This window comes from Phascolarctos cinereus, unplaced genomic scaffold (genome assembly GCF_003287225.1).
Source record: "Phascolarctos cinereus isolate Bilbo 61053 unplaced genomic scaffold, phaCin_HiC Scaffold_726;HRSCAF=1367, whole genome shotgun sequence".
Lineage (NCBI taxonomy): Eukaryota > Metazoa > Chordata > Mammalia > Diprotodontia > Phascolarctidae > Phascolarctos > Phascolarctos cinereus.
This window is the reverse complement of record NW_027556098.1, coordinates 368,407,647-368,430,704: the sequence shown is the minus strand read 5'-3', so window position 1 is coordinate 368,430,704 and position 23,058 is coordinate 368,407,647. Positions and strand designations below refer to the sequence as shown.

The 23,058-nt window shown below is 39.6% G+C and overlaps 1 protein-coding gene across 17 annotated transcripts in view; it reads right to left on the bottom strand.

The window, feature by feature from the left end:
- PUM1 (pumilio RNA binding family member 1) overlaps positions 1-23,058 on the bottom strand; it is a 167,459-nt gene that overhangs the window by 81,245 nt on the left and 63,156 nt on the right. For 10 of the 17 annotated variants that reach the window (XM_020983368.2, XM_020983361.2, XM_020983367.2 and 7 more), the window contains exons 4-5: positions 7,716-7,824; positions 6,336-6,514 (exon numbers count right to left, since the gene is read on the bottom strand). The exons of 6 other annotated variants lie outside the window; for them this stretch is intronic. In XM_020983368.2, the coding sequence (XP_020839027.2) occupies positions 6,336-6,514; positions 7,716-7,824 (288 nt within the window). The remainder of the gene's footprint in view (positions 1-6,335; positions 6,515-7,715; positions 7,825-23,058) is intronic. One more of the 17 variants, XM_020983360.2, reaches the window with a different exon arrangement.

Below are 23,058 nucleotides of genomic sequence, written 5' to 3'. Positions count from 1 at the left end.
TTTCTACATTTCCTTCCCTTATCATTCTGACAGGTACACAAAGCCTCCCACAAAAAAAAAATTAAAGGAAAAAACATTTTTTTAAAAATATACACAGGAAAACTTTTCTCATAACTTCAATGATTCCTACTGATGATAATTTAAATTTCCATTACCATTAGACCTTTTATAGCATACTGAAGACAACCTTATTCTGTCAAAATTTGAATCTATGGCTACTGAATCAAATTGTTGCTTCACCACTTATGAGTAGGCCCATAGTAAATAATCCTATTGCTTCCATTTCCACTATGGTCACCACCGAACCCAAGAAGTTTTAGGGATTTTTTGTGATGGAGGAGAAAGGGGACAGGAAGGGAAGTGAAAGGTAGGTAAAGAAAATAGGTTTCTGCATGGCTTGTAGAGAGAAAGGTTTTGCATCTGAGTGGAATTAAAAACCTCACAATGAGAAGTAAATGATTCAGACTTCTTGATGTTAATCAACTTTTTTAAAAAGCTCCATGTAAGAAGAGATTTTTTTTTTCCTGGCTTAATCCACATCAGAACTCTTTATTAACCAATCATGCAGGTAATATGAAGACCACAGCAATGACACTAGGCAAAAGCCACTACACTGTACTAACACTGGGCACGCTCCCCAAAGAGCCCAAGGAAAGAAAAGAAGGACCCACAGATACAAAAGCAGTCACAGCAGCACTTCTGTGGGGTCAACACCTAGAAAAAAGGCCCATCAACTGGAGAATGGATAAACAAACAGTTATATGAATGAAACAGAATAGTACTGTGAAAAATTAATATTAAAAATTCAGAGAAACTAGGGAAGACATGAAATAAACAGATCCCGAAGAGAAAATTTACAAGATGATTGTAATGATATAATGAAAAACAACTCCGAAAGAACAGAAGACCAGTCAATACAGTGACCAACTGTAACTTCAAAGGACTACTGATGAAGTACATTTTCTGCCTCAGAACAGAAATGGTAGATTACATATACAGAAGAGAATGTCAGAGAAGACCAACGGGTTGATTTGCTTTGCATGCTTATAATAATTTGTCAAAGGAGATGACTTATTCCCCCCTCCACTTGCCACTGGAAGTTAGTAGAAAGCGACAAATGTTTTAAAATAGAAAAAGAAAAGAAAGGAAGAACAACTAAACAGGGAAAGGCCCATAAAAGAAAAAGTTCATAAGAGTACATATACAAAAAGGGAAATTCTTTTGCTATCTCTTTAGATTTAATATATGCTTTATTATTAATCAAATTCTATACATAAAAGTTCATTTCACATACTCTTTTTAAGGTCTTTGAAAGTTCATAAGAAAAAATAAAATAAAATTTAATTTTAAAAAATGAAGACAGGAGACCTGAATGATTAAAAGACCATTTGGTGATGACCCAGGAAACTGAAACTAAACTGTAACAAAGCAATAAACAGGAATGGAAGCCAAGCGAAAAAAGAGAAATGTTTCTATAATCTGAATATATGACTAAGTGAAGGGAAAAGACGGGAAACGACATCCTTCTTACATGTTTCTAACAATAAGTTAGACGTTCTTTAGGTCCAAGATGAATTTCTTGGGCAACATGAACATCTGTGAAAGAATGTGACTACTTATGTCCTCTGGAAGGGTAGGACTAAAAAACACTTGGAAAGAAGAGGTTTGACTACTATTAGATTAGCAAGTGTTTCATCCCTGTGGTCTTAGAGACAGCATAAGAGTCTTAGAGTATTCACTCTGTCCTAAACTATGCATCAAATGACCTTGTGGGACACCCTTTCTACAAACACAAGCCATGATCACTCAGCAGCTGAATCTCGAGAGTTGCTGTGGCTAAAAAACTCACGATCCTGCCACCAACCAAGAATCTAGTCTATCACTCAGCCCATACACAAAGACCTACCAGAGCCGGTCCTTGCTCTGGGGATAGTTAAAAACAAAACAAAACCACTCAGAGTCAACTGTGATTATATGAGAGGAAATATGGTGCCATAAGAATTCATGAAGATGAGGAAGTCACAGAATGAGAAAACAAAAGTGATGGAAGTAGAACCACCATAGAAACTACAAAAAAAGTTTTAAAATACACTAAATGGCAGCTGACCTAGCTGAAATACAATGGCCATTTTTCATCCCAGAGGAAGGATTAATAAACACATTTTCCTTCCCTCAATAGAGAGGTGGGGAAATACAGAACAGAATGTTGCATAAACTGCAATGTCAGTCTGTTTACCTTAATTTTCTTTTCTGCAAGGATGGGCTTTCGGGGAAAGGCATATTAGGAAAGAAATATGGTGCAAAAAACCAAAACATACCAATGCAAACTAAATCAGGATCCCACAGCCGAATGACCCATCAAAGGAGAATGATGTTCACAAAGTTTTGTGGGCTGCTCCTCAGGGCATTCCTGAGATCCAAAGACGCAGAGTTCGTACTGTGTGGTGTCTACTTGCAGTAGCAGTTTATCTCATTTGGGGAGGACTGCTTTTGTCTTTTGCCTGAAGGAATCCCTGCAAAACCAAATACGGATCCACAAGAAGACGACCTGGCAATTTCCTGGGAGAGTTGGTATCTCTCATCTTACCAAAGACAACGCTGTTCACGTCCTCGAGGCTAGAGCTACTGAAAGCTAAGTGAAGAGTTCCTGAAGATTGAGCTCTCAGAGAACTGAAACAGCCAAAACTGATTTTCACTGTCTATAAATGGAGAGTATAACCTTGTTTCTGAGTCCCTTCAAGCCTGGGGAGGCCTTTAGCAGGCAAAAGTCAAACTATAAACTACCAAAGATGATTTTTTTGAGGACCAAAAGTCCTGCAAAATGACTCCTCTGTGGCTCAGCAGAGATGATAGCTGTGCTGGAGGGGGAAAAAAGGAAGTGACATAGCTAGATCCTCAAGTTACAAGAGCAACTAAGATACTCATGACCTGTGACCGAGTTGAAAAATTATTTCTACTACAAAATGAAAGAGCTGTCAGTCTTCAAAAACCTAAACAGACAGCAAAGGAAAACTTGGAAGACATTTTGGGGAAGTCTTCCACCAAACTCTGGCAGTTTGGGCTTCTCTAGGTGACCCTTTCATACTTAAAAAAAAAAAAAGCTGCTCCATGCATGAGCCCATGTTTGTCTCAAGCTTAGACAACATAAGGATTCAAAGGACAATTTCTCAATAAACACATAGGACCTTACTTCCATTAGGAAGGTACACAGGTGAAATAATAGAAGAAGATTCAAATATATCTTGGTTCAAACCTGGTTTAAGGCTTCTACAAGCCACATCCTATGACATTTTCAGACTCCCTATCCTTTCAATTGTCTCCTAGCCTTCTTTGGTCATAGACAGTAAAATAATCACATGGTTCAGGTAAGGCAACTGAGAATTTTAATACTGCTGCTTTACAAATACAAGAGCCCAACCAACATGTTATAGAAATGGATTTTTCCTTGGGTATTTGTAACAAAGTAATGAAACAACAGGGTCAGTTTTGAACATGAAAAGAAAATTCCCAGTTAGTTCACATGACAGTTAATTGTGATGTTTTGAAAGGTCAACTTTTGTAATCTTAGTCATTTATTTGATTCCTTCTTCCTCTTCATTCTTCTGCCTCTTACAATTTCATAGCAACCCAGCCACATGTCTCCTCGGATGAATGGCTTGTATCCAGGACATGGAAATCCACCTCGCTTAAAATTTATGACAAGAACCTTAACATCTGTAGCCCAAATAACCCAGGTTCCAATCTGAACTTGCTTCTTATTAACTCTGATTTTTATGCTTTAAAAAAAAAAAGAAAGAAAAGAAAGAAAAAGGGAAAAAAAGGTGACCTGAGACTACACTGTTTTAGGGTGATGGCTGGCAGTGGTGGCTTCTTTAGGGATGAGCATGAGGAAGGTAAACTTTAGCTACACTAGAGGGCAGATAAACTGGGTACTAAAATCTAAAATGAAACAAGGTTGAGCTCCTGACAAAAAATGCAGCTCAGGGGACAGGAAGAATGTAATGGGATAGCCTCGAGGCTGAGCCAAGGAGCAACAGCGATGTGAGGAAGCACAGGGAAAAACAAAGGATGGAGAGAACAAGAGAAAAAGTTAAAAAGATCAACAACGAAGGCAGTGGGAGCACTGAAGAGGGCGAGCCCGGGGCTCAGGAAGACTGGGGCTCAAGGCCCACCTCTGGCACAGACTGCTTGCTAGAACGTGGACAGCAATGAAGCCCCAGGCAACTGTCTAGTATGGGACAAAATAGCCAATTTGTAGTGGTGGAAAACATTTCTTCACCTAGAAGCACAGGAGAAGGGAACAGGTGAGAAAGGTGAGGGGGGGAAAGGAAGGAATGGGGGAGAGAAAAAGAGAAAAAAAGAAGGGAAGGGGGGGAAGGAAGGAAGGAAACTCTACTTTTCCTATTTAAGAAATAAAAAAGAATGAATTAAGGAAAGGCAAATCAGGTTGGTTCAGGTCAAGCCATAAAAGCTGAGTGCAGGTCTCAACAGTGCACTGCTCTGCTACACTAAAAAACAAACATGGCCCGAGTCATTTGAAGGCCAAAGGACCAAGAGAATATGTAAGCTCCCAGAAAGACTCATGGTACAAGAATCTCCCATGTTCAACTTACACCAGGCTTCCAGCTCTGGGGCAGGGTGGAATCCAAACCAGACTCTTGAATTGATGAAATACACTTTATTTAATTCTTAGCATCAGCCTTAAGAGTCAGATAGCCAAAACAGTGTGACAATTTTATCTGAAGCACCAATTATGTCACATCTTTCACAAATAGTAAAGATGCTCTGCTCTAGAAAGGATCCCAGTTATCTTAAACCAGACTTATTTCTCTTGTGCTAATCAGTTTTAACTCTGTTATAAATATGCTTAAACTTTGTGAAGCTTCTATGGAAGAAAAACACAGTCTCTGCCTTAGACAATTAATATATACATCTAGTATCATCGAGACATTAGGACAGCCAAGCACAATGACTAACAGGAGTACAAGACAGGCAACGAAGAAAGATGAAAAGTGAGAAGAGGAAGATTCCGTGCAGTGATTGGTATCAGATAGTCTAGAAAGACGTCAAAAAGAAAGTAAGCCCTTGAGCAGATGTTGAAAGAGGATGAGAATGTTGACTGGGTCAGGAAGAGATGCAACAAATGTTCTATGAAAGGAAACTCATTCTGTATGGCTTTGAAGCAGCCACTGATGGGGGCAAAGATGGGGGGAACAAATCAATCTGGCCCTCAACCTATCTAAAATGGAGAACAAGAGATGATGATGTAAAAATGAAATGGAATAAACATAAAGGGCAAGGGGTGTGAATGAGAATACCAAAGGGCTCCCCCCACTTAAGATCTCCAATTTATTTGCATGTTCCATAGCTAGCTCAGAGAAAAGCATCTGAAGGTGCCTAAGGAAGAAGATCTTAAATAACTACAGAAAGACCTGATAAAAGCAATGAGATCAGAAAGAAGGGTATTCAGCAATTGAGGTAGGTTCAAAGGGGTCAGGATCTAAAACAGGATTATGAGAATAAAGAAAAACTTTTATTGAGCCTGAAAAAGACCAGGGTTCTTAACCTTTTTTGCATCATGAGCCCCTTTGGCAGTCTGGTGAAGTCTATGGACCCCCTCTTCTCAGAATCACGTTTTAAATAATTGAAGGAAACATTCAATTTTAATTAGTGAAAATAAAGATGTCGTTGTTTCCCATCAAGTCCATAGAACCCCTGAAACCTATCCAGAGACCCCAGACTAAGAAAGCTTGTCACAGATAACAACTAAGATTGACCAGGACTTTTAGTACAATGGAAGTGATAAAGGTAGGGGAAAAGTCAAAGGCAATCAATACCACACACACAGCCAAGAATCACAAGAATGTGCCTAATGGGATATCGATGTTTTAGTTCCTTGGGTTTGAAATTTTTTTTTTTAAATCTTCTTGAAAGGCTCTTGGACTGACAGTTCTCTATTGATGGCCTACTCCTGATTTCTAATGGGAAACAACATGGTCTGGGATTACAGAAAGAAACTACTGAGAAGTGGGTTCTGGTTCTGACTGAATTGTCAGCTGTATGACCCAAAGAAATAATTCTGACTTTCAAAAAAAGGTATGTCTCCTAGTATTCTGCAGAGGTTTAAGAACAATACATGTTCTCTCAGTATCACGCTATCATCATTATGTACAGCACAGGTAACTAAAACAAGCACATTTTGCTTAAAAAAAAAAAAGGGGAGAGAGAGAGAGAGAGAGAGAGAGAGAGAGAGAGGAGAGAGAGAGAGAGAGAGAGAGAGAGAGAGAGAGAGAGAGAGGCAGGCATAAGAGCAAGGTTCTAAAAAACCAACTTACAAATCCTCCTTTTCTTAAACAGGAATCACCAGGGGATGAACTCAATACATATTCCACCATGCTAACTCCTAGTCCTCCACTCTCCGACCGTGGGGACAATACAGAATTGACCTCACTGTTCACATGGAAACTCTGACCAGGTCTTCTCTGCACCATGATGGGCTGGGAAACTGAATGATCTACAAAAAAGGATACACAAACATAATAGAGTACAACTTGGAAGTTCCAAAAAAATTAAGAGTGAAGTCTAGTGCACAAGCCAATGACTGACTTGCAATCCAGATGGTCAATTTAGCCAAACGCCACGTCCCTCCCTCTCTGTCCCTTGAGAAGGTTTTCTATATGAAGCGAGGATACTGTAATACCTTACTCATCCACCATCAATAATAAACTTTTCCAGATAAATTTATCTTATAAAGTGGGAAAATGTGCTTAATTTTACAAGTTTTGAAAGTAAAATGGAAAGTTAAAAGACAATCATTCCAGCAGCTTCCAAACAAAGCACAATTTAAACTTTCCAATGCCTAAACTTGGGTCAGTGAGCACTTGCTGTTATAACAGGCTTGTAACCAGTTCAGTTCTGCATGCATTAAGAGGATTTTGTGTACATCCTCTGGTATCAGGCAGGATCTTTTTGCTGTTTTCTGTATACCTGCTTTAAAAATCGCTGGCCTACATGAGCCACTCCGCTGCTTTTGCCCACTGTCAAAGTGCTGGTAGACCCCTTATGAATGGTACGTTAAAAAATACCAGTGAGGCATTAAATAAAAAACTAAGATCCTAGCTTTGTATTTAGGTCTTTTCCCACTTATTTATAAATTTGGGCCTATATTTCAAAGAAATGAGTTGCTGGAAATCTGGTTTTTAAAAAAGTGGATTATTCCCAAACCCAAACTGGCTACACAAAGTCATCAAATATGGTGAAGGTAGATCTGTCAAAGGACTGAAGGTAGTATCCTTTAGGACAGTAAACAACCCATTCTGATGACCTATGTTGATAATTTAAACAAACCTTATCTCTATTTGCAAAATAGAGCCTATCAACTTAGGGGGAAAGAAAGGGGAAAAAAAAAGTAATGACTTTTGACTATGGGGCATGTGCTTATTTTAAATTGATGTAATACAACCAAAACTGTTGCCCAAAAAAGCTTTATTTCATTCTCACTAAAAATAATAATAATAAATTTCTGAAGTGACTTTGTGGTAAGTGTGTTTTTAATAATTTGCATTCTACTGGGTCCTTCATGGTAATCAAACCAAAGGAAGAGAGCTAAGCTTGACATGCTCATGACACACGTAAAATCCACGACTTCCCAAAGGCTGCGAAAGGGAGCCCTAGAGCAGGCACACATCGCAGTGCAGGCGCTCAGTCTAGATTACCTGATGTTCCCCAGGCACTGTCCCGCCATTGATCACCCAGGAATATTCCTTTTGGTCCATCTTTGCTGGAATCATCTGTTTCCCAAAACTTTTTACCTGGCAAGAGCTGCTGCAAATTAAAAACAATAAAGGCTTTGAACGAAGTCAGAAAGGTTAAAAACAATACAGTAGTCAACACTTTCATTAAGACAGAAGTACTGAAGGTGCCCTGAGGAGTACAACCTCCATTCAGAGCACTGTGGTAGATACGGAAGGGGACAGACACGGAGTGACTGAGACCAAAGGGAAGGGAAAACACACATACACACACCGTCAGGACGAGGGACTCCACTCCCTCTTACTAATGTCCACGTAAGCAATGAAACACTGATTTGCTACTAAAACAATTGTACAAGTAGCAATCACTGCTGAAAGAGTATGTGCTCTTAAAAACCCTGACAACTGATCACCATGGGAAGTTACTCAAACTATGACATGAATGCAGTTGCGAGAGGAAAGTTTCTCTCTTTTGCTCACGAGAATTGGAGATCTGAAACAAATTTCAGTACAGCAGACTAAGGCCACAGCTTTCATAATTGCAAGATAAGTACTTAGATATGCAACCAAACCAAATATTTCCATTCCTCAAATGTAAATGTAAGTAATCAATGCGGGTAAGCTCTCCCAAAGATGCAAATCACAATCCCTCTAGGTCTGCCTCTTCTCTCCCCCACCCCCAATATACTTTGTGACTAGCTTTTACCCTTCCATAAATTAGCCACAGGGGATCCACCCAAAATAATGGAAGCTTTCCTCCAATTCTTCCCAAAATATCAACAGAACTGATAGAGTTCACTCACTCTTGCTTTACAAAAGGGGTACAAATCTATTAAGGCATTATACACCTAGATGAGAACAGGAAGCTACTGAAGAGGATGACAGGGGAGAACCGAAAACAGCTGGAAGTATCAGTCCTAGAACCACAGCTGATTCAGCCAAAAGTAGCCCTGAGGACAGCTATGTTTAGTATTTAAATTTGTAAGACTTTTCTTTGATGACACTTTTACCACAGGATAAACACTACTTCTATACATTAGGAAAAAATAAAATCGATTTATCTTCAGTAGTATTACTTTCATATAAAACTGTTCCCATTAGAGAATTATGGCATTAGCTTTACTTTATGTTTCATAGAAAAAAAAAATCACACCTCAGCCAAATAATGCAATATGCAAATTTACACCATTTCAAACCAAAAGTGCAAATACCCTTAAAGCCAAAAGACAACACTGAACGTGTTGACGACTTAACAGGGAAATAAAATCATACTGACTAAGCCTCTTAAGTCTCAATTTCTCTTCCCCAGTGCTACTAAAATCCCACACCTACTAAGTTATACTTTTACTCCAGCTGCTACTCAAAAGTAGAGATAAAGCTCAACCACTGCTTTTTGATCATGAAAAAGTAAACACCTGGAATATGGTTATTCATTTACAGACTGAGCTAGATTCTAAAATAGCAAAAAGTAAAAGGTGTCTTCTAATATCCCCCCCATCCTGAAACCAGCAACAAAAGCTTAATTTCCTATGCTGCAATTCAATACAAAAAGAAGGAAGTAGAGTCACTAGCTAATTTTAAATTCACAATGGTTGTCCACACCTTTAATTCTAGATTTTTTGTGTAATTTTCAAGAAGTTAAAGACACACAGACTAAACATTGATAGAGATATAGATACACTTAAATTTATACATTGTACATCTGCACGCATTCAGACACAAGGTCACTCAGGCACAGACTCATATTGGGGCCACAAGTTTCTCATACATTTACATGTGATGATTCTTCTCAACTTTGATCCACTTCTAAATCAACAAATTTGCAGGCAGACCCTGACTCTGCTTAATAAAGTGATGAGACTTCTCTGTCACACCTGACCAATGAAGAGAAAGACTTTTTTCACAGAGGAATATGGGAGTAGAAGAGGAGGGGGAGGGGGGCCTGGTATAAAGAGGTTCAGTAATCAATGCACCCAGGCATCCAGGGCCTTTCAGATGCAAAGATGAACTGAACTAGAGAAAAGCCAAGCTAAGGGAATCTTCCAGATAGGACCAGATCCACATGATTTATAGCTAGATGGGATCTTAGTGAGAAAATCTAGTTCCCTCACTTTAAAGAGGAACAAAGTGAAGCCTGGAGAGATGAGTGACTTAACCAAGGTGACCCAGACCCAGTTGAGCAGCAAAACCAGGAATTACTTTAAACAACAATCCTCTTGTTGATGCCTTAATACCTCTATAATTTTCTTTTTCAATTGATTTCACCCTTTCACGCCAACACATGGACACTTTCTCCACATAAATTCCCATAAGCACCTGTTTATTTAAGCATGAAAATGAAGATCTTCCCTTTTTCGTTAACTGATATTGTTCATGGTGAAAAGGGAAGGGCAACTCAAAGGAAATACTTTGCATTGATCCCTTTACTTGGTTAGATGTCACAGAAATTGGAAGACTTTGTGTAATCAACAGCTCACAACTTTTTAAAAGACACCAAAACATGCAGGTCCAGTTTACCCATCATTGGTCACACTGCTGAATCAAATTCGGCTCCCTGGGTTAGATGCAGTGGCCTTTCAGCTTCAAACATGTCAGCCTAGGTGCTGAAGTCAGCTTCAATGAGGGAGCAACAAAAACACACAACTAGAAAACACTGCACTTCAATCTACTAAAACAAACTGATCCACGTCCACAATTCTAGTTCCTTTCTTACTTTTTCTCCTGCTACAATCAGTCAACCAAAAAGCAACTCTGGCAGATACTGAGGATACAAAGGCAAAAATGAGACGATCCTTGCCCTGTAACACGTGCAAAGGTAATGGGGGAAGGAGGAAGAGTAGCTAGGAGAGCCCCAAGGCCTTCAGCAGGGATGGTACCTGAGCTGAGTTTTGAAGGGAACAAGAAATTCTGAGGCCCAAGTGAGATACAAAAACATTCCTGACATAAGGGAAAGCCTGGGCAAAAGGGAAGGGAAGCAAAGATGGAATGTTGTGGAAGAAGAACAGCAAGGCCAGTTTGGCTGTCCCATAAAGGGCCAGAGGGAATACTGAGATAAAGCTGGAAATGTTGTGTGATGCCAGTATGTGAATGAACTGGGTTCTCCAACACAAGAGCATTGCAATACAAGCAAATGCCAGGAGATCTCACAAATCTAAATGCTAAAAATGAATTTTCCAAAGGTAACTTTTGGCCAACTTAATCAGGGATGATCCTGGGGCAATCGTCAAACATGCCAAGTCTGTCTTCAGTTCTCTCCTACCACTCTGTCCAGGAGGGCTCCTTGTTCCCACTGAGGAGTCTAGTGCCCTAAGAGCTCTTCAGAGCCTTTGGAAGCAAGGCTGACAGCCCTGATCACACAATGTCCCGTGCTCCAAATGCTTCCTCCAAAATATTTTTTTTCCTCTCTGGAGGACATGATAAACCAGGGGTGGGGAACCTGCTATAAACTAATACGTGTTACTTCAATAATGGCAATTAAGAACACTACAGAGTTTAGCACAGAGCCTGACACAAAGGGGGCAGTCAATAATGCTTGTAGACTGATTACCACTCACACATCAAGCATGGGCATTTTAACTTTTGAACCTTTTAGAAAGAATGGAATGAGGAGAACAATGAGCACTTGAGTGCAGGAGACAAGTTCATATACAGGAGACAGATGGACGTGGAAAGGACTTTTCAGTGCCACTTAAAATATCACTTTTAAGTTTTTCAAAGCAGCTTTACAAATATTATCTGATTGATTCTCACAACCACCTTGGGAGGTAGATGTTATCATTATCCCCATTTTATAAAATGATAAGGAGACTGAGACAGAGGTTAAGTAGCTTGACCAGGATATACAGCTAATAATAAGTGTCCAAGGTGGGTTCTGAACTCTGATCTTTCTGACTTCAGGTCCAGAATCTATCCACCGTACCACCTATCTGCCTCTATATATAAATAACAAGTACTCTAAAGACAAGGCTACACCTGGTCACAAACAATAGATTTACAACATAATTGTGAAGATCATCACATCCTTTAATACAAAAAAATACTGGATTTGGAGTCAGAGGACCTGGGTGAGTATGTCGACCGTGCTACTACCTGCTTGGCTTTAGATAAATTCTTGTTCAGTCATTTCAGTCATGCCTGACTCTTTGTGACCCCATTTGGGGCTTTCTTGGCAGAGAAACATAAGCGGTTTGCCAAAATCCTTCTCCAACTCACTTGACAGATGAGGAAACTAAGGCAAACAGGGTTAAGTGACCTGCCCAGGGTCACACCTGGGGCAATGTAATGTCTGAGGTCAGATCTGAACTCAGGAAGATGAACCACCTAGCTGCCCTTGGATAAGTTACTTCATCTCTATTTGTCCCAGTTTCTTCATCTGTAAAATAAAAGGGGTCAATGAGATGATCCCTAAGGCTCCTTACAATTCCCTGGGGATACTATGAATCCTCTCCCATGCAGGAATCATAGGAGCAATGATATGCTAATAAGGATCCTATAAGCAGCAGCTGAGAAGGGGGAAAAGGCTCACAAGGGAGATTTGGAGAAAAAACGAAGACTGCAGATAATGTAAGTAAAAGAAGGCAGGAGAAAATCTTCAAAGACATGACGATCACTATATTTCACTGAAGGAAAACCAGCACAGAAAGGTGGCCACAGACACAGAATAGATTTGTGCTGAGTGATGCGGAAAGGAAAAAAGGTGAAAGACAAAACAAGGAAAGCAGCAGAAAGCTCCCAAGTACTGGAAGTCTTGTGCATAGAGCCATTTCCAACACCAGAGTACTATGTCTCAACACTTCTCATTTACATTAATTTCCTAAAACCTGGGATTCCCAACTCAACAGATAAATGTAGTATTTTATTATAATCAAAACAGTCCTTTAGGAATCTGCTTTCTAGGAATACTTCCCCTGCCATTTCTAAGACATGGCTGCCAAGTGTTATTAGAGATGTTCCTGAACTTGGAAAAAGGAGTTCTATGGAGTCCCACTGCATGCTTTTCAATTTTCTTGATGTTGGACAGCCTTTCTACATTAAAATATGGTCAATTAAAAATGAAAGCATAGCTTATTTTCCTTCAAAATAAAATCGGCTCCTAAGCTCTGGCACAGGGACATTTTCCACTGTCGGCTAGCTGCTATTAAATGAGATGACATCAAAGTGCTTTGGGCAGACTCTGTGTCAGCTACTATGGAGGTTTATGAAGTGCTTCAATCCATTCTCCCATGTGAGCCTCACAGCCTCACCACAACCAGATCATCCTGCTACAGGTTTATTATACAAAGGGAAAATGGCACAATAGAAAGAGAACTAGATTTAAAGTCAGGGGGGGCTCACAAAAAGATCAAAGAAAGAGAAAAAACAATACACAGCAAAATATTTAGTTCTTTATGTGATGGCAAAGAGGGGAATGCCCAATATTTGAGGAATGGCAGAACGAGTTGTGGTATGTGCAGGGGATGGTAAACTATTGTGTAAAATAATGCAAGAAACAATGAAGATGTTCACTGAAAAATATTTAAGTTAAATTTTTAAAAATAATAAAGTCAAAGGGTTTGGATTCAAATGTTGGCTCTTCAAGGTCCCTCCTTTGCAAAACAAAAGCACTGAACCAGATGACCCCCTAATTTCCCATAGCAATCTAAATCTACGATCCAGTGATCATTTTATGGATAAGAAAACCAATTCCCAAGGAGATTAAATGACTTATAGCCATTTCTCAAGAAATAAAGAACAGGCAAGTTTCAAAGGAAGAAATACAAGCTACCATCAAGCATATGCAAGAGCCACAAAAATCATTAATAAGAGAAATAAGAGTTAAAAACAACTTTGAGGCTTCATCTTCATACACACGGGCAAAAATGACAAAAAGGCAGTAAATATTGGAAACGCTATCAAAAGACAGACATGCAAACGTAATCTGGGTCTGCTGCTGACTGGTACAACCACTTGGGAAAGCAACTGGAAATTATACTTTTTAAAATGTCACTTTCATCCAAAGATATTACTATCAATGGGCATTTAACAGAAGCAGGTCAGAGACAGAAGGTCCCATATACACAAAAGGATGTACAGCAGCATTAATGTACAGAGTAGCAAACAACTGGAAAGAAAGTGAGTACCCAACAAATGGGAAATGACTGAACAAACTGTGGCATGTGACTACAGTGCCAAAAGGAAAAAGGAATATAATAAATCAATACAATTCTCCTCCTGAGTTTTTCTAAACTGAAGCAAAGTGAACAGAACCAAGAAAACAATTTACATAGTGACCACATTAACCTAAAGGGAAACCACACTAAAAGAGTCTGATCAATATAGAGACTTTTTCTTCTGAAGACTGAAAAGTCCTAGCTGTGTGACCCTGCGCAAGTCACTTAATCCCAATTGCCTAACCAAAAAAAAAAAGACTGAAAGTCAAGCATGGCTTTCTCCTCTTGGCAGCGAGGTGATGGACTGGAGGTGTGGAAAAAGGAACACACATTCATTCACAGTCAACGTGCTGATCTGCTTTATTTGATGCAAGGAAGAATTCTTATTTGGGGGAGAGGGAATAATCACTGGAAAGCGACACTGGGGTTTAAAAAAAAAAGGAAAATAGCATCAATGAGACATTTTTGTAATGATGAAAAAAGAGATGCAAAGACTTCCTTGTGGTCATACAGCTAGGTTCACATTTATTGTCCTCCTACTATACCCACACTGTGTAAGCACAAAAATGGATTACAGAGGCATTTGATACAGACCTGGTAATTCAACTGGCTAAAGGAGATGTTTATAACCACCCTTCGTTATTCTGATTCCAACCTGCAGCACTTTTCAGTCTCTTGGTTGGTCTTCAGAAGAAGCTAAAGACGTGTTGGTTACTCAGCTCCAATTACCCCAGTTCCTCAAACCCTCATTTATAGTGAAGACTTGGAGCTTAGGTCAAGATTATGTCAAGGACTGAGCTTCCTTATATAACCACACAAGTTTTATAATCTAAGTTTGCTTAAAAGTAAAAGCATAATACAAAAAACAACAAAGTTGGTGACCAAAATAATCTGTCAATTAAAAAGCAGCTCATAAAACCAGATAATATTCTTGTTTCTTAACTGATTTACATGATAGGAAACCATAGTTTTTCCCCAGGTATGAGATACAATGGGTGTAATTGCACAGAACGAGGAAATGATAGGACAAAATACAGGCCTAAGGAGCTGTCTTGGGAGCAGAGCCTGGAGAGAAAGCCATGAAAAGCTCTTTAAAAGAAACTGAAAGCGGGATGAGGGAGGACTTCTCTCCCACAGGCAAACAGGGGCAGATGAATACTCTGAAAAAAACAGTAGAACCAATATAAAAATCCTGAGCTTCAATTATGGTACCCACCATCTTTTCAACATTGTGAATCCAAGAATCTTTAGACCATCTTTTCAGAGATTTCCCCATTAAATTAGAAGTAAACTATTTTGAAAAGTTAGTTTTCAGTGAGTTACAGAACCTTTCAAGCACAAATCACAGATTTTTCCTTATCTCTTCAACATCTTGCCACTATTAGGAGTTGTAGACACTGTTTTTAAAAGATAGAATTATTCAAATAAAGTGACTAAATGTCCATATTCAGTGACCCTGAGATTCCATCTCTAGGCTTCTACTCCAATAAGGCCACTGGTAAGAAGTCCCTGTGTATAATAAAATACTTCTAGCAGGACTTTTTTTCATTAGCAAAGAAATGGAAACAAAATAGATGTCCACTGACTGAGGAATAATTAAAGAAAATGTAGTACTTGAAGGCACTGGAATATTACTGGGGTATAAAAAATGAATGTGATGAATACAGAGAAGCCTGGCTAGATTTACACAAACTGATCCAGAGTAAAATAAGCAGAGCCATGAAAACAACATAGACAGTGACTACAATGTAAGTAGAAAGAACCATCAAAAAATATCAAAACTGAATGCTGCAAAATCACAAAGAATAAGCATGGCTCAAAGAGGAGGACAGGAGCAAACACTGCCTCTTCACCTCTATGCAGCAACAGGAAGTACACAAGTGTTGGTGCTATCTTCAAATGCTTCCAATGTATTGATAGGTGATGCTGATTTTTTCCCTCCTTTTTCTTGCCTTTAAAAAGATTACATGTTATATAGTATGGCTGCCTGGATGGGAAAGAGAGAAAGACACTGGGGGAAATCACTATATCATTAAAAAAAAACTTAATGTAAAAAAATAATGATGCATATAGGGATCTGCCTTTCCAGTTACATTTTATTTGTGCTAATATTACAATCAACATTTAGAAAGCCCATAAACTTGAAGAGTAAGGAAATCAGGTATATTATGGGAAGCTATTACAGATTAGGTATTTGCTATAAATAATCCAAAAAGCAGACACGCTACATAAGCACAATCAAGAGTTGGTTATACAAGGGGGGAGGGGAGGGAGTCGACAGTTAATTAAACTAGGCTACAATGAAGATCTAAGCATTAACTAGGCTTCTAAATTTTAAAAAATTAAAAAGCACAAATACATATCACACCACCAATGGCTTACCAATTACGAGGTGTCTTTTTTTTTTAACAGACCTAAAATGAGGAGCACGTAGTGGCAGTACTGGGGGACTCAGGAACACATAAGAATGGCCAAACTCTACCACAAGAGCACCTAGTGGAGAGGCTTAGGATTTTGCAAGTCTGTTGCCAATTATCTCCAATTTAATCTGTATATAGGCTTGTTTGCATGCTATCTCCACAGCAGACTTGAACTCCTTGAGAGTAACCACTCTTACTTTTCAAGAGGATCTCCAGTGCCTGACAAACTCTAACAAATGCTTACTGACTGACTGATCCCCATTCTTCTTTGGGATTATCCTGGCCTCTTCACTCTCTCACTGACCCAATGAGTTGTAACATTTAACCATTTCTACCTCCACGCCCAATCTCACATCTAACCCCTTATCTATACTCACAACTATTACCTTGGCTCAGGCCTTCATCACCTCTAGCCTAGATTATTCCAGCAGCCTCTACCTCAGCCTACAAATTGCTGCCAAAGTACTCTGCCTTTAGCACAAATCTGACCATGTCATTCCCCTATTAGACCAACTCTACTGGCTTCCCATTGCATCTAGAATCAAATACCAACTCCTCCATTTGGCTTTTAAAGCCCTACACCCCTAAGCCCCAACCTGTCTTCAGAGCCAGAGTGGTCATTCCTACCCCTCCCTCTCTCTGCAATCCAACCAAACGACCTCTCTCTTCTTCAAACCTTCTGCCTCAGGGCCCGAGTACTGACACTCTCACAAACCTGCAACTCAGGTCCTCTCCACAGCTCCTCTGTCTCCAAGTCCTAGCTCAAGCATGATCTACTTCATCAAGCCCTTCCCCAGGTCCTCATTTGTTAGCTAGCCTTCTCTCCCAAATGACCTTCTATTTAACAATTTTACATTTACCCTCTTTATTTGGTACATACTTCTAGAGGCACTCGTGTCTCCCAATAGAATGTAGTTTACATAGGAAGTGTTCCTTTCTTTCTCTGTATCCCCAGTATCTAGCACAGTCGCTGCAGGTGGTACTTAATCTGCCAACTCCCTTTCATCGCCACTCTGGAGCCAACTGGGCCAACTCTAATGCCCATCTTCCATCTCATGGTCCTGCATAGACTTGAATACAGCTACCAAATCCCCAGGTCCTGCCTCAATCCTCCCTCCCCAATCTTTTCTTCTCCAGGCTAAACATCCAAAGTTCCTTTGACTAAATCTCATATGACACAACATCCAGCCCCATAATCAATCTGGTTGTCCTTCTTAGATGCTCTCCAGCTTATCAGTGTCCATCCTAAAATAACGTCCCTAGAACTGAACACAACGCTCTGATCAGAGCCCCTAATCCTAGACATGATGCCTCTCAATGCAGCCTAATGATGCATTAATTTCCATGGCTGCATTATCACATGGTAGATGCAGATTGACTTTATGAGTCACTCAAACCTCCAGATGTTTTTCAGGTGAAATTACAAGCTGATGCCTCCTCCTTGTACTTGTGGAGCTGATTTGTGAAGCTAAGTGTGAGACCTTAAATTAATTCCCATTACATTTCATCTTATTTGAATCAGCTCAAAGCTCTAGCCTGTCAATTGTCTTCTAGCAAGCTGGTCATCCCTCCCAATTATGTGTCATCTGAAAAGCTGATTTGTTATCCAGTAATTCAAACACTTAATATGGGTAGTTGGCCCAATTTTATAAAGAGCTAATGCGAAGGTTAATTAACAATAATTAATAATGTTAATAACACTACTGTACTTGAAGGTGCTTGAGCATTTGAAAAAGAAATTTTCAAGGAATTTCATATTTTTTTCCTTGTAACTAAATAGTGATCACCAACTGAGAGAAATGAAGAAACTTCTGAATAGCATGGATGAATTCTCATTACTGGCAACAAAGGCTGGCTACCAGGATCAAAAATGTCCTCATGGAAGCCTAGAGACATCCAACAGAATACTCTGAAGGAAAAGGGTCTCTAGTAGAGTACTCCAGGAATCTGTGTTTGGCCCTGGGCCGTTCACATTAATGACGTGGATAAAGTCAACCAATATGTTAATGACACAATCACAAAGTTCATTCTAGGAGAGGATTAGCTGAAGGAACTGGGGATCCACTAGCCTCAGTTATCTGAAGGGTTGTCACATAGAAGGCAGAATTAAATCTGTGCCAGTTGGTCCCTGAAGCACAATTATAGAGAAATGGTTAGAAGCAGCAGGCAGGTAAGGTTTGCCTTTATGAAAAGAAACCCTTTTCAACAACTAAAATAATCCAAAAGTGGAAAGGGGTTGGAAGTTACTAGGTTCCCCCTCATTCAAGCAAAGACAAGGTGACTATTTGGTATTTTGTAGAGAGATTACATGGCTTCTTAAACTTTTCCCACTCCCGATCCCTTCAGCACTTCTTAAACTGTGGGTACGTTTAAAAAGTGTTGGAAGACTGCTGACGTTCTATATGTAAGAAATACCACCACCTACCTAAAGCATTTTCTACTACTCCTGAAATATTCATTTCACTTACATTGGTACCCAAGGCACAAGGCCATAGTGCCATTGTTCCAGTATGTTTAAAAGACTTGATGGAAATCATCAGAACTTCCAAACTTTAAACTTTCTGATTACAGAAAAAATGTGGCATGTATTCAATAATATTAGGTTAGTCAATAAATTCTTTCCAGATTTCAACTGTAAGCCTCAGTTATTTTTTATAAAGTACTGACAGTACTTCCTCTTTATTTTTATCTTCTCTTTCAATGGCAGTCTCATCTAAAAATCTTCAGTGACTTCCTCTGCCTCCTAACTGGTTAGTTTCAGAATTGTCCAAAACTAAAATAAGTTGATGTTTCACAAGTCCTAAACTATTTTTGTACTGCAATTTTCATTCAAACTTCAAAACAAGTGACTTTCTTTATTACTTCATAATTTCTCCATTTAGCATTATTAAAGTTTTATCTTTTGTTTGCAGTTCATTAATGTCTTTAAAACTTCATAAATTGTGAGGCATCTACAAAGATTACTAGTGAGTAATCAATCTCTCTAGATGGAAATGTCTACTAAAAGTAAAAACATTTTTAATCAGCCTTTTCTCCAACTGAGGAAATAGCCTTGCAATTATTATAAGACATGTGAAAACACGAGTAAGTTACCTACCTAGCCTACATCTTCACCTACTGAAAAAACAATCACCACAATTGTACAACTATGTACGACACAAAGAACGGGAAATGCCATAATGTGTTCTAGAATATTTCTTTGTGTTCATAGCAAGTGCTTCCTGACCATATATATGTGGCAGACACTATGGGATACACTGAAACACTTGTTCCTTTCTGCCCAGGAGCTTAAGGGAGAAATTCTCATGAAAACCAATTTAGAGAAGAGAAAAAAAACAAATTTCTGAAAGCTCAGGAGCTAACCCTAAGCAAGGGAGAGCTCAACTGGACATGTGTGACATTAGTAAATGAGGACTTCAAGGAGAACAGCAAGGACAAAAGAAATAGGGGTAGGATTTGAACCAAGGGAGCAGGACAGGATGGGCCTGCCAACATGAGCACCCCCAGTTTAAGACACTGCAAACATCGCCATCCAACGTTTGCAATCATCAACTCTGACTGGCACTTTCCTTATATGTTACATCAAATCAGCAGCCTGGAGATTCTCCTTGTATAGAATCTCTTTAGCGAAGATCTGAAGAAAGCCGGGAGGTGAAGAGTAGGGAGAGCATTCCAGGCATGGTGCACAGCCAGGGGAAAAGCCCAGAAGAGGGAGCAGGAGGGTCTAGGGTCTTGATCAGAAGAATTCTAATCTGTGCCTTCCCTTCCATTCCTGCTGTGGCCTCACCTAGCACAGACCCTCATAACAAAATGCCTAAATTCTTCAACAAATTCCTAAGTGTAACTCCTTCACTCCTCCAAGCCATCCATTACTGGGCTAATCTTCCTTATGTAAGAGATAGTCAAAACTGTAATAGGTAATCCCTATTATCAAATGAATGTGACTGGCATTAAAGCTGGCAAAATTTTAGTGCTATCATACCTTTACAATCTTCTCCCATGTTGTTTTCCTCAGCACACTTTATATTACAGCCAAACTGGAATCTCTATTTAGCAAAATTCATTGCAGTCTCTTACTTTTTTGCCTATTCCTGAAACACCCTTCCCTCCCCACCCCCTCTACTTAATGTCTATGCATGTACTGATCACCAATTTCTCCACAAAATTCTCCCTTGTATTCCACCCTCCATTTCACATGCAGAAGTTCTCACTAAGGCACTGCAGCATTTTCACCAGCTGCCCCCAGACCTGCAATGTTCTCCCTCTTCATCTCCATCTGCATCCTCCTTAATGCCAGTGTCTCTTCTCTCTGCTGATTATCTACAATTGACCCTATATACAACTTGTCTGTATATTATTGACTGCATGTTGTCTCCCCCATTAGACGATGAGTTCTTTGAGGGCAAGCTTTTTTACCTCTTTTTTTATTCCCAGAACTTAGTACAGAGCCTGGCACACAGTAGGTGCTTAATAAATGCTTGGTGACTTTCAACTTCTTGTATCACTTTATTCCATACCACACTTTATCACAAAATACCAGTTATTCTTGTTATCTTGGTTTATCTTGTCTCTCTGAAAGACTATAAATACCACAGTGGTAGAAACATAGACAAGCCTTAATGTTTGTTATAAACTCAAGTGTTGATCAGACAAAAAAGCAGGAATAAACACAACTGTTGCAGCTAGTGTGGATATGGCCTGACAGGAATGGAGGGACACCATAAAGGTGGAAAGAACTTAAAAGGATGGAAAAGAACAAAACTAGACCCACAGATCAAAATGCCTAGAAGGACAGATTCAAGAGGCAGGTTTAATCAGCAGAATATCAAGATCTGGAGGCTAGGAGGAACCTTAGAGCGCAGTTATCTAATCTACTTTGTTCCAGACCACCCAGCATCTATATCTATGGGTCAAGAGGAGCTTTGGGAGGCCCCATTTCCCCACAATCTCTCAGTAAATGTTCTCATTCTCCCTTCCACCCCCAGCCCAGGCACAGCCCCTAACCCAGGGTCCCCACTCCACTCCAGCACTCAAGGCTCAATTTAGCCCTGAGCTCTCTCACTGTGCAGATGAGCAGGGAGTCACCAACTAAAATCATTCCAGTAAGAGAGAGAGCCATTGGGGGCAACTAGGTGGCGCAGTAGATAGAGCTTAGGCCTTGAAGTCAAGAGGATGTGAGTTCCAATCCAGCCTCACACACTTGACACTTAACTAGCTGTGTGACCATGGGCAAGTCACTTAACCCCCATTGCCTCACTAAAAAGAAAAAAAAAGAGAGGGGAGCAGGGCCATCCAGGCTTACCATCTATTTCTGCTAACTATGCTTTCCAGGCCCCAAGGCACTGCAATACAACCTAATGTGCCTTCCAGTCCACACAGCAGCTGAACCCTGCGATATATGTCATCTCCCCGAGAACAGGGAGAATGAGCTTTTTATTTGCATCTCCAGCATATCGCGGTGTCTGGCATAAAGTAAGCACTTCCTACTTTTTCTTTCATGCATTCATTCACAGTCAAAAGAAGAGCCTCAACAACAATGTACCACAGCGTGGTCATCCGGGCTCTACTTAAATACGTCCAATATACAGAAGCACATTCCAATTTTTCCTGACATCAACCAACTCTGTTTTACCCTCTGAGAACAAACAGAACAAGACAAATCCCTCTTCCATGTAACATCTCTTCAAATACTTGAACATAAGCTGAGCTCTCAAGCTCCCAGCAGTTCTACCAAATAATTCTTTCCCAAGTAACTTACAGTCAAGTTTATCTACTACAAAGTTCATCTACTTCTGATTCCTCCCTATGTGGTCTGGGAGAACTACGCTTACTTTAGACTACCATCTTACACCATAAAAATCAAAAAGCAGAAAATGGATACATAACCTAAGTTTTCATACTAAGATCACATCACAAAAATAAAAAATTAGATGAAAACTATGTCAGAACTTTCATGACTAAGGCTAAACAGAGAATTTTTATCCAAACAAGTGACAGAGGCATCATAAGAGACACTCGTTTCATTTATATGAAACTAAAAGACTTTTATACGAAAAAAATGTATGCAACTAGGATAAGGAAAGTTGACAACCGGAAAAAAATCTACACCAAGTATCTCTGACGAGCATTCAATACAAATATTTAAGCCTAACAGCCATTCCCCAAAAGATAAGGAGTCAAAGAATATGAATAAACACTTCTGGAAAGGACTGTAAATAGTAGAACAAAGCTGGAGGCTGCTAAGAGACAGCAGCAGCAGACTGGCCCTCCTAAGAATTCTAAGAAATCGGGAAGCACAGTTCTTCTGGAGCAAATGTTTCAGGGCAAACACAATCTAGAAGGCAGTAACAAAAAAACCAAAAGGCTCTTGCATATGTAACCAATTACCAACCAAACGCACTACTCGTGGGCATACATGGGGGGCACTTACAGTAACAGAAAAAACACCTGAAAGCAGAATTGCCAAAATAACTGTCCCTGTACTCATACGTCCCTTGGCTTGTACAGCAACTCAGGCAATAAGCTCGACATTCTGAATGTATTTTTGTTAAGAATGAGGTAGACTGGTCTATGGGAGGAAACACTGCACGAGTGATTGCTTCTCTAGAGAGGCATTGATGGAACAACCAACTTGCTTTTTTTCCTAATTCACACTGCAAAAAACTGCAAAATGGAAAAGTGATTCCCAATGGCATGAAACTCACTAGAGTGTGGCAGGAGAAAACTATTAAAAAAAAA